General features: G+C 36.6%; 1 protein-coding gene across 1 annotated transcript; it reads left to right on the top strand.

Annotated features, from left to right (window-relative positions):
* The first annotated feature begins 1,097 nt into the window (after positions 1-1,097).
* LOC100260664 (cytochrome P450 CYP82D47) lies at positions 1,098-3,431 on the top strand. The gene is made up of 2 exons (XM_002284774.5): positions 1,098-2,309; positions 2,620-3,431. The coding sequence occupies exons 1-2, from the start codon at positions 1,113-1,115 to the stop codon at positions 3,253-3,255; spliced, it is 1,833 nt and encodes a 610-aa protein (XP_002284810.3). The 5' UTR covers positions 1,098-1,112; the 3' UTR covers positions 3,256-3,431.
* Positions 3,432-13,273: the final 9,842 nt, after the last annotated feature.

Below are 13,273 nucleotides of genomic sequence, written 5' to 3'. Positions count from 1 at the left end.
ATAAGAAGTTACAGCCCAATTCACAAACTCCCCTCACAAGCCCAGGCGGTGTCGTCTACAAATGTTTGGACTCAGGAGAATATGATTAAATCTGCTCTTGTTATGCATGTGTAGCTCATTCTGAATGATTTGTCAACTCAAAACCTTCAATATCTTTCTACTGCTGCTTCATGCAGAGTCTACTTGGTTGCCTATACCCCGACTTATTTAAGATTATACATCAGTTGATTATGATCATCTTCATCGATCAAATAGAGTTCATATGTTGATGCTTGTGTTGTTATTTGATTTGATAATTTTTCTTGCTTCTGCTTCAAAGTTTCTTGTTTGGGTTGGGCCTAGCTCATGTTTTAAGTCAACTCAGTGTAGGGGGAAACACAATTGGGATTTGTATATATATATATATATATATTTTTTCCACCAGCAGAATGGTCTTATTTGGAAGCTTGTACAAACTTAGCTTTTTTATATAAATATTTGTGTTTGCAGTTTCCTGATATGGATAAGTATGACACGAAAGAGAGAGGATTTTCCCACCCAATCTCATGCACATTTCTGATAAGACTTTGAATGGCCACGACGTTCGCAACTTGCCATCAAAATAAATCCAAAATTTCATGCATGAACACATGGATGCATTCAAGCCGTTGTGGGATCATTTCATAGTTAAGTTGCTATTCTCTTCTAGCCAAAGAATTAGGAGGAATTAATAACCACGTGTTTGGAATGAGTCATAAGTAGTGGTAGAAGAATAAAAGTTGATGTATTGATTTTTGCTTTCGCTAGTGTTAAGGACCTTTAGTTTCAACGACATATGCTGAAAGTTTGTTAGATTGATTTGTATTTATTGCTCATGAACATGGATAAAGGATATGACATTTTTTTAACCCAAATACTTTTAATCAATTGTTGTAAAACACGAATCTTTGACTGGACCTATCAATTTCTGTGGGGCTAGATACACTCCCACGTGATTTTCAATGAACAAATATGCATCATAACAACTGGCCAAAGAGATGGGTTTTTTCATACTCAGAACTATCATATATAAGACTTCGAAGGAGCTTTCACATTTTATATCATCGACAGCTGTCTACAGTTTCCGTATTAGGATGGCACATGTGTGGAACATGAATTCGACCTGTCAATTTTCTCAATGTAATCACCTTTTATTTATATTTTTTCTCTATGTAATCCCGTTTTATATATTTTTTTTACATCTAAGAAGCACTCACAGAAAGTGTGACCTGGTATGTATAAATATCTCTGTTCTGAACAGAGAAAACTGTGAAAACAGAATATATAGAAAACCATTTTTCTCTCTCCGACCCTCTTTCTCTTCACTCTGGTACAATCTAGTCATGGGATTCTCCCTTCGCCCTCAAGATATCACAGTTTTTGGGCTTCTTCTTGCTACAATCTGTCTGTTGTTGGCAACAGTACTTAATGCCAAAGGGAACAAGAAGAGAGGCAAAAGGCCACCAGAGCCGTCCGGGCGATGGCCTCTTATCGGTCACCTTCATCTTCTAGGAGCAGACAAGCTGCTACATCGGACACTTGGAGACATGGCTGATAAGTATGGACCCATCTTTTGCGTTCGTCTTGGCCTCAAAAAAACATTGGTGGTTAGTAGCTGGGAAGTAGCAAAGGAATGTTACACTACAAGTGACAAGGTATTCGCAACTCGACCAAGATCCTTAGCAATAAAGCTCATAGGCTATGATCATGGCTCGTTTGTCTTTGCTCCTTATGGACCATACTGGCGTGATGTGCGGAAGTTAGCCATGGTTGAGCTGCTGTCAAACCGCCAGCTTGAGATGCACAAGCATGTCCAGGACTCAGAAGTCAAGATCTTAATAAAAGAGCTTTATGGGCAATGGGCAAGCAACAAGGACGGCCCCGCTTTGGTGGAGATGAAGGAAAGATTTGGGAACTTGGCACTGAACGTAGTGGTGAGAGCAATTGCTGGGAAACGGTATTTTGGGACCCATGCCTGTGGTGATGAGCCAAAACGGGCCAAGAAGGCCTTTGAGGATTTCATTATTCTACTGGGGCTGTTCATGGTCTCGGATGTCATCCCTTTTCTCGGCTGGTTGGACACGATGAAAGGGTTTACCGCTGAAATGAAGAGAGTAGCTAAGGAGGTGGATTATGTGCTTGGAAGCTGGGTGGAGGAGCATCGCCAGAATAGGCTTTCTGCGAACGACAATGGGGCTGAGCAAGACTTCATACATGCCATGCTTTCTGTCATAGATGATGGCCAATTCTCTGGTCGTGATCCTGACACCATCATTAAGGGCACTTGCTCGGTATGTCCCTGCTACTTCCATAACCTGAGCATGAAACGAAAAGAAAAAAAACCACCATCTACTATCATAATTTCTGCAACTTTTTCTGCCCAATTTCCTAAACCCTCCTCGCATTTCTACAAGCATTCATCAAATCCAGTATAGCTTTATCATCTGTATTTATCATGACAAACCAGGTGGGGTGATCAAATTTCACTTAGATTCCTTATTCACGGTTTGTTTTATCATTCTGCTAAACATGGTATTTCACTACTGATAAGTAAACTTTTCCTGATCACATATTGAAGTCGACATCATTTGTTGATTGCAGAACCTCATATTAGCTGGCAATGACACAACATCTATCACTCTTACATGGGCCCTCTCTCTTCTACTGAACAACCGCCATGCGCTAAAAAAAGCACAAGCAGAGCTGGAAATCCATGTGGGAAAGCATCGCCAAGTGGATGGATCAGATATAAAAAACCTCGTCTACTTGCAAGCCATCGTCAAGGAAACATTACGATTGTACCCTCCTGGGCCACTTTCCCTGCCACATGAGGCCATGGAAGATTGCACTGTGGCTGGCTTTCACATCCAAGCTGGGACGCGCCTTTTGGTTAATCTCTGGAAGTTGCATCGTGACCCCAGAGTCTGGTTGGACCCTTTGGAGTTCCAACCAGAGAGGTTCCTGACAAAGCATGCAGGTTTGGATGTTAGGGGTAAAAATTATGAACTTCTACCCTTTGGTTCAGGTAGAAGGGTATGCCCAGGAATCTCATTTGCACTGGAGTTGACGCATCTGACGCTAGCCAGACTGCTTCATGGTTTTGAATTGGGAGCGGTTGCAGATTCACCGGTGGATATGACTGAAAGTCCTGGGTTGACTGCCCCCAAAGCAACCCCACTGGAGGTCACCATTGTTCCAAGGCTACCTTTCGAGCTCTATAGTTATGAAGCAGCATAGAAAGTAAATAATACTCTATGTGAGCCAGAGAGTCCCCTAATTAGCCCAATGCTTTAGGGTATATTTATGTTGTGTAACTCACTTTGAATGGCCTGTGTAGTGGGTGTTCTCCTTTCTCAGCTTCTCATCTCAAATTTCATCCTCTTGGGTAGTAATAAATTTCTATCTATGAGTAATTCTTTTTGCATTACTTAAAATATAGACGACAACTGCACTGCACCAACAACAGAAGGCTGTTGAACCAAGATCACTCAAGAATTGTGCAACTAGTTAGGAAGTGTAGTTTGAACTGTGCAAATAGTTAGGAATCTGATAGTGGACGCTATTTGCCTTTTAACTTCTTGTTGAGGGTATTTGTTGACTTTTATTTTTGAGAAAAAAAAAATAATTTGGCAATCAAAAAATGGGAAATGGTATTTGTGTTTTGAAAAATAGAAATTAGGAAATTGTTTATGAGAATATCTTTTAGTCGATTTTATTTATTTTAAAAAATTATTTTAAAAAATAATTATACAAGTATGAAAAATTATTAAAAATGAAGCACTAATTAAAAAATTAAAAATGGTTTTAAAACATTTCAATGTCTAAAACATACTTTTATTCTCAAAATATCAATACTGATTTTTAAAAAATTAAGAACTATTTTCAAAAACACTTTTCAAACAAAATTGTAATTTATCAACCCTTCCAAAGTCAACATATGTTGCTGCTGCAGTATATGCTTCTTCATCAAGTAAAGTTTATTTTGAATATCTGCTATTGACTTGTTAACATATTATAAAACAATTCATCCTAATTTTCATAGTGAAATCACAAAGATTAATTAGAAACTAATCATCTGTATAAGGTTGCAAGCCCTTATGATCGATCCAAACTTCGCATTTTTCTTTCCCACAAGGTGAATATAGCTTGTGGCAATAAACATATGATCGTGAATGAACCATCGAATTTCATATTAAAATATCTTATATTAATAGAGCATCCAAACTGATGAGGGCATAACTAACCAACGAAATGCAGATCCTATTCAAGTTCCAATTGGTCTGGTTACAAGGGCTCGAGCTAAAAAGTCCGAGGAAAATTTCAATAGACTGATTCAAAACATTTGGGCTGAGGTAAATTTGTGGAGGCCTAAGGAAGCTACTCCAAGTGTTCCACAAGGTTGGATTTCCATGATTCAAGCTTTTGAATAAGCTAGAAGAATCCCTCAAAGAGAACAGCTCACAAATTGCGTGGATTTAGTGGAGTTTTCTAAATTGGTGATTACCCAATTTTGATTCATCAAGGAGAATGGCTAGCTAAATTTAAAGCAATCATTTTAAGATAGCTAAATTATCTTTTTTATTTATTATTATATTTTATTGCTGAGTTGTATGGTTTGCATGCCAATTTAGATACTTTCCTTATTGGCCTTCAATTTTCAGAATTAAACTTAGGATGTTTTAGTTTCCTTTTTCTAGCTATCTACGAATCCTAGGCAGGATATTTGGAGATTTTCTAGTTGCCTAATTCGTGGACCTCTTTGTACATAAATATCCATTAGCTTATTGAAAAACAATACAAATTCCATTCATAATTTTGTGACAGAAAATTCGTTTGGTTGTTTTAGAACTCTATGAATTTATCAAAACAATTTTCGTGGCGTTCTTCTTCGACTTATTAATCAATCCTTCCATAATTGATTATGACATCTTCATTATATCAAGGTTATTGCTTCCATATGAGCAACGGGTCGCAGTTTCATATAAATCGATTTCTAGACGATCTTGGAGTCATTCTTGATCCACAAGTTTCACAATTTCTTGGTGTGGATTGTATCACAAACCATCACAACTTAGAAAGCTTAAAAGCAGTTAGAAGCCTATCTACATGTTATTGGTGAAAGATTGGAATCAAATGCTCTAAATGCCCTTTAAGTGGCCATGAGGTTTTACATATTCACATACTATAGAATATTTCATGGATGAGCTTGCTTGAAGTCATCAATGGATTCCTTCTATGAGATGAGATAAGAAGAGCTCAATTTGATGGTATCCAACATAGGACAGGTGGACATCATTGTGATTTGTCCTATCTTTTAAGTAAATATCTGCATATGCAAACCATAGAACATATATGGATACTTATTCACAATGTACAGTATGTAAAGAGAGTTTATCCCTCTTTACCTTTTAGCAATGTAACACTATGTGGACCTGATCAAAGAGATTATTGTTCCACCCATATTGCACAAAAAAAATCAATATTTTTCTAAAATAGTTATGGCTTATTAATCTCCTATACCCTTCAAAATTATCTTATGTAGCACTTTAATGCTAATGTGCTTTCCCTAGTAAACAAAAGCTTGAAGGATCTGATCACACATCTCAATGGTGGTTGGAGTCAAAGGCTTGTCAAGAAAGGGATTGAAATAGACCTAGTAAAAGTTAAGTCATATTGGTCAATAAAAAAAAAAATCAAAGAATTGAGAGATTTCATTGAACAGTTGCAATTTATATGATGGTTCAGATTTAAATATTTCAATCGGTATGAACTTTTCTATGAGCTCTTGAAAGGAGGTTGGTTTTAGATGAGGGTGGGGAGAGGTGATGTCAATATACATTTTTATATTTAAAGGTAGAAGAAGAAATTTTCCACTTTCCTAAATTCTCTCCTTTGGCTCTATTATGACTCCCTCTAAACCCTTCATCCTCTAACATCTCATTTGGCTGCACCAACTTCCACTTGCTTTTATTCTCCCTTTAAACTCTCGACACCCCAATATCTCACATAATTGTCTCTTAAAATCGATATCACCTCAATTGCTTTTATTACATCCAGGCACGAGTTCTATCAAGTGGTGAAACAGATGGAACATACAGCAAAGTGAGGATTCAGAGGTTTAAGAGTAGTTGTTTAGCCCTAGTCAAGAAATGTTTTTAAAAACAATGTTTGAGAATAGTTCTTAAAAAATCTGTTTAATTATTTTCAAAAATAAAATTTTATTTGAAAAACAAAAATTCTCAAAAACATTTTTATATTTTCAATTATTTCTCATAATACTTCACAAAAAAATATAGAAAAGTAGCTCAATTTTTTACTTTTTTTTTTTAAATAACATGTTTTTAGAAAAAATTTAAAAAAAAACTGTTTGGTAAAACAGTTATCAACCATATTTTTTTAAAATTAAAACACAATTTTATTTTTTCTTTTTTTAAATGAACAATTCTGAAACAGGCCTAACATTTTTATTTTTATTTTTATTTTTTTGTCTATTTTTTAATTTGACACTAGAAACATCGATTGTGTGAGGGTTTCTTTCTTCAAATTGGATTCGTATTTTTCTTCATAGCTTGACAATGATGAATGGTGTCTTTGACACACTTCCTTCTTAACAATGACAAATTCCTTCTCCCCACTTCTAGCTAATCAGAGAGACTAGAGGAAAAACAGTTTGCTTCAGGGAAACCTTACTCATCCTAATGCTACTAAAGTCATCCAAAAGAAAGTGTAGCGTATGATCAGCTGGCAGATTTGTTCCTTACTCGAAGTCTAATATGATCATCCTTAGCCCTCAACGGATTCGGATTTGAATGGATTACGTTTTTCTACTTCTGAGAGTGTTCTAATTTAGATAGTTTTGTGTCATCATGGAAGCCTTTTTCTTGTAGATTAATGGTGCAATAGAAGTATTATGTGTGGTAGTGAGGGAAGTAATTCTTTTAACTAACCCGTTTTCTATGCTAACAAATAGTATGGCATTCTCCTTTCAACTTCAAGAGATGAGAGTTTTTGGTCCTCTTTTTGCTATGCATTTTCTGTCTCTGGTTGTTTAATTCCAAAGCAAACAAGAACAAAGGCAAAAGGCCACCAGACCTGTCTGGAGCATCACCTTTAATATTTAATTGGTCACCTTCATCTCTTAGGAGCAGATAAGTCGTTACATCAGACATTTGGAGCCATAAATGATAAATATGAATCGTTTGTGTTTGTCTAAGCTTTAAGTCATGACTCACCATAAGCTATGTCCAATGTGCATATAATCATATACATTAATGCACTTATCATGAGAAACCCACCCCGATGACTAAGAACAATTGTCTTTAACTAGAAAATAGTGTACTATAGCCTTCAATAGATTGCCTAAGTTCATAATTAAACCAATTATAAATAAGTCATCTACTTGTAAGAAACTCATAACTTAGATCTTCTATATAAATACATTCAATTCATATACAATGTTAGATATTCTAGACAATAATGCTTATAAAATATAATATATGGAGTAAGGATAGATAAAAGTGAAATTAGAATATCATTAAATAAATTATGAATTTCAAATTTGTTATATCATATCATACTTTTAAGGGTTTTATCCTAACATCACTTGTCTTATTGATAAGTTCATTATGATAGTAAGGTTCTTGGATTAATACTTCGTTTATCACATGTTGATTGTTGAAATAATAACGTCTATTGACAAAGCACAATCTTCCTGCTCATGAAGGCAACATGCCATGCATGTGACGTTGATTGTACAGTCTTATATTTGGCAGGATTGAGACAACAGTGATCACGCCTACATGGGCCCTTTCTCTTCTGTTGAACAAAAGCTGGCAGGATTGAGACAACAGTGATCACGCCTACATGGGCCCTTTCTCTTATGTTGAACAAAAGCTGCGTGCTGAAAAAATAAACACAAGATGAGTTGGACGTCCAATTGGGAAAGCATCGCCTAGTGGAGGAATCAGCTATGAAGACAACTTAATCTACCTACAAGCCATTGTCAAGTGGAAACATTACGAGTATAGCCTGCAAGCTATTGTCTACTCCAAATGTTTGGTAGTGTTTATAGAACCTAAGGAGGTATGATCTTCTTAGCTTTTCTGTCATTAAGCAGAATGGAAAGTAAGAAAAAATGTGTGGCACAAACTTCCCCAATTAGCTCAGGCAGGTTCCCAATTTTTGGACTTGGAGAACGTGGGAAGCAAATCTGCTCACCCTCATTGATTTGTTTTGTAGGTGGTCTCCTTGCTTAAATTGAATTTTGAATTTCTTAAATCATATCTTATCTGATCTGGAAAGTATTTTAAATTATTGAGGTTGTAGTTTATTTTATTATCTACAGATTAAAAAGAAAGAAAATTCTCCTCTAACTCCAACCTCCTCTCTATCTTTTCTACAAGCTAGTTTCTCTACAATATAGTGAGTTACACAGGTTCTTTGCCTAACAACTCAAGATCCCTTAAGCCGAGACAAACTAAAACATCAAAAGCCCAAGAAACCGGATAATATTATAACCATATATAATTTTTCAAAATAATTTTCATTACATTCTAATTAAAAAAACTATCAAGATAATCAATTGGTGAATGAGACGGCAAAGTGGGAATTGGATTGTTTTGATGCATGCACTTGATGGTTAAACAGAAGTTGTTTAGTTAGAATTTTATTTTTTTCCTTAAAATTTGACACAATAAATTTTGTATCTTTGGCTGCCAGTTCCTTCTCCAAATTGGAGACATAGTTTGCACATTGCATTCATAGCTAGATGCTACACTCATACTCCCTGCAATTGCCTTACCAATAGCTTGACTTTGGCTTATGATTAGGAAGAAGATGTGGATTTTTCGGAAGTGGACAATCTCTTGACTTTTTCGGCTGATAACTATAGGTTTTTGTTTTTAGTCTCCTAATTTTGAATGATTGAATCCACAGGGGGCTCCACCTCCACCTTTAAAGCACACTTCTCTAAAATATGTGTACTATGTGGTTCTCTAAAATATCTATGTACCATGTGCTGTGTGGTGTGTAATTAAAGAGAAGTAAAACTTGATACCAAAATCAACACACCACTTGATTTTCAATGAACAAATCGTGTTATATAGGACTTGGAAGGAGCTTCATATTATTTATTATCATCTAGAGCTGTCTACACTAAATTAGGATGGCACATGTGTAGAGCATGAATTCCTACTTGTGAGTGTTCTAGCGCATGTAGTTTTGAACCATTTTCGAAGCCTTTTCCCATTTATGGTACCTGAGAAAGGTGATTCTTTCCACGAACCCATTTGCTCTGGTACTAACTAGTCATTATTGACGTGAGTTGTTGAAGGAGCAATTATAGAAATAAAAATATTCTAGTTACCAAGTTAGTTTTATTTGATTGCAAATCATCCAAGATTGTAGCCTAGATTAGTATGATTAGTTTCTTCCAAATTAACTTCATGTACAGGTTATATATAGCCCTCATCTGTTGTATCTTTTGCATATAGAAGAATACCATTTTTCTTCTCCTCAACATGGTATCAAAGTAGAGATTCTAAGGCCGGCCTTAGAATTTCTGAAGAAAAAAAAAACAGAAAGAGGAAAATGGAAACACCTCCCACTGGGGTGGAAAAACACGAAGGGGAGAATTCAATTCTCGCAGATCTTACGACAAGAATGACTCAAGTACTAAACCACAATCAAACTCAGAACCAAGTCACAAGTCATGAACCTGCTACACACATTGGAATCAAGTTAGATGGTACCAATTATGCATTATGGTCCCAAATTGTCGAGATGTATATCTCAGGTAAAGACAAGTTGGGATACATAAATGGAGATCTTCCATAGCCTCTGCAAACAGATCCTTCATTCAAAAAATGGATAACCGAAAACGCAGTGGTGAAGGGATGGCTAATCAATTCTATGGATCCAATGTTAGTCAATAACTTTATTAGATTCTCAATGGCTAAGGCTGTTTGGGATAATATTGCTATTACGTACTTTGATGGCACTGATACATCATAAGTATATGATCTCAAAAAAAGAGTAACCAGACTCAAACAAGGAGGAGGATCTATCGAGACATACTACAACAATTTGCAAGGCTTGTAGAGAGAAATTGACTTTCGTCGACCAAATCCTACGAAATGTGATATTGATATATAAAAATATAACTCTGTTTTGTAGGAGGATAGAGTCTACACCTTTTTAGACGGAATTGATGATCAGCTTGACAAGATCCGAGCAGATGTGCTGCAGATACAACCATTTCCAATAGTGGAACAAGCTTATGCACAAGTTCGAAGAGAGGATTTGAGGCAATCCGTAATGATGATGAATGAAGATACCATATCTGGTGGTGTTATGCTTTCAAGAGGAGGACAGAAACCTCAACACCATTTATCTTTTCAAACGCCATCAAATGGAAAGCCTAACACAGCCACAAAACCAAAGTCACAAGGAGAAGGAGGAGGCTGCACAGATTATGGGAATACAAAACACACCAAAGAAACATGTTTCAAACTACATGGTTATCCAAATTGGTGGCATGAACTCAAGGCAAAGAAAAAACGTGAAGCAAGTGGAGGCGACAATCCTGGTCATGTAGCTCTTATGAGCCTAGAGCCTCAACTATCTCTTGTACCACAACAAGAATCTTCTATCTCCACTAGTGAACAGATTGCTCAGAATGACTCAGGTAACCAAGGTTATGTTTTTTCTTGCTCGAAAACGGGGAACCATGATGGCTGGATCATTGACTCTGGGGCAACAGACCACATGACCTTTGACCCTTGTGACTTCTCTAAAGCCACCCAACCGAAACGAATATGCATTGCCAATGCTAATGGAATAACATATCCCATAACAAGGGCTAGAACAGTGGCTCTTTCTCCTTCTTTTTCATTACCAAATACCTTATTAGTTCCATCACTTTCCAATAAATTGTTATCTATTGGACAAGTGACTGAGGAATTGAATTATTGTGCTCTAATGTATCCTAACTTCTATTTGTTTTAGGATATTCTCACCAAGGAGATTATTGGTCGTGGCACTAAAAGGGAAGGGTTGTATTACATGGATGATTTCAGTTATGGTCGAGCAAATAATATGCATTCTGCTGGAATTAAGGAAAGACAGATTTGATTATGGCACAATCGGTTGGGGCATCCCTCATTTCAGTATTTGAGATGTTTATTTCCAGATTTATTTATGAAGTTTAATGAGTCAGATTTTAAGTGTGAAGCTTGTATTCAAGCTAAGAGTCATCGGGTACCTTATTCAATCAGTTTGAATAAATGTGACACTCCTTTTTTTATTGTTCATTCTGACGTTTGGGGCCCTGCTCCTATTACTATTTATTATGGTGTTTGTTGGTTTGTAACCTTTGTCGATGATTATACACAAATGACTTAGCTTTATGTGTTGAAGAATAAACATGAAGTGTTTGAAATATTTCGATCATTTCATAATATGATTCAAACACAATTTTCTGCTAAACTTCAAATTCTTCGATCTGATAATGACGGGGAATATGATAATGCACAATTTCACAGATATTTTCAGGAACATGGTTTGCATCATAAGGCATCTTATTCTCAAACACTGCAATAGAACGGTGTTGCAAAGCGTAAGAATAGACACATTTTCGAAATCACTCGAGCTCTCTTGACTGTTGCTTATGTCCCTAAATGATTTTGGCCAGATGCAGTAATGACTGCTGTATACTTAATGAACCGACTGTCATCACGAGTTTTGCACTACAAAACCCCTCTTCAAGTTCTCGCACAACATGTGACATTACCATCAGTTTTAATGCTTCCTCCAAGAAAGTTTGGTTGTGTTACATATGTTCATATACACAAGAATCAACGGACAAAACTTGATCCATGTGATGTCCGTTGTGTTTTTCTTGGCTATGCAGCTCACAAGAAAGGATATCGATGTTACGATCCAGTTACAAGGCGACTCTATACCACCATGGATGTCACCTTTATTGAATCAGAGAATTTCTTCACTTCTCAATCTTCCCGCTCCTCTCTTCAGGGGGAAATGATGAGTGAAGAGCAAAATTGGGAAAATTGGCCAGGCTTTGAAGAAACTTCAAATGATGTAGGGGAGGTTCAGCCAAGAGAACCAATGGTAACACTGATAGATCAAAGAGAAGAAGATGAAAATGTTGAGCATGTCGAAGCAAAAAAACCAGCAAGAGTAGATCAAAATGGAGAAGTTACGGAAATTGAAAGTGAGCAACTCTTTCATGACCTGACAGTACCACAATCAGACCAATCTCCTGAGAATATTCATGAGGTACAAGTTCTAAACTCTCCTCACAATATTTCTGTTGGCTATTAACTACCTTTCAGGTATAACCGCGGGCAACCACCAAACCGCTATTCACACGATCATGGAACGAGCAAGTCAAAGTACCCAATTGCCAACCATATCTCAACTCAAAAATTGTTTGAACCTCTCAAGGCATTGGTTCATAAATTATTTGTAGATGGTGATCTTGATACAGTGAGTGAAGCCATGAATAATCCCAAATGGATCCAAGCGATAGAGGAAGAGATGAAAGAAATACAGAAAATGATACTTGGGTGCTTGTGCCATTGCCTGAGGGGAAGAAAACTGTGGGATGTCGATGGGTGTTCTCTGTCAAACACAAAGCAGATGGATCGGTTGAAAGATATAAAGCAAGGCTTGTTGCGAAGGGATATACTCAGACATATGGGGTAGATTATCAAGAAACTTTCTCACTTATAGAAAAATTAAATACTGTGAGAGTACTAATCTCTCTTGCTACAAACTTGGACTGGCTGTTGCACCAATTCGACGTCAAAAATTCCTTTCTCCATGGGGATCTTGAAGAGGAGGTGTACTTGGACATTCCACCTAGTTTTGTTTCTTCGACACAAGAGAAGATAGTTTGTAAGTTACAAAAGGCATTATACGGATTGAAACAGTCTCCTAGAGCATGGTTTGGACGATTTCGCCTTGTCATGAGAAAACACGGTTTCAAGCAAAGTAATTCAGATCATACTCTCTTCTTAAAGCACCAACGGGGGAAGGTAACAGCTCTAATAATCTATGTTGATGATATGATAACTACAGGAAATGACAAGGAAGAAATCTCTAAATTACAAGAGCATTTAGCAACTGAATTTGAGATGAAAAATCTTTGAGGGTTGAAGTATTTTTTGGGGATTGAAGTAGCTCGATCAAAATGAGGCATATTTCTATCCCAAATGAAGTACGTGCTTGACTTGTT

This window comes from Vitis vinifera, chromosome 3 (assembly GCF_030704535.1).
Source record: "Vitis vinifera cultivar Pinot Noir 40024 chromosome 3, ASM3070453v1".
Lineage (NCBI taxonomy): Eukaryota > Viridiplantae > Streptophyta > Magnoliopsida > Vitales > Vitaceae > Vitis > Vitis vinifera.
The sequence above is the reverse complement of the archived record's forward strand: the minus strand, read 5'-3'. Positions and strand labels throughout refer to the sequence as shown.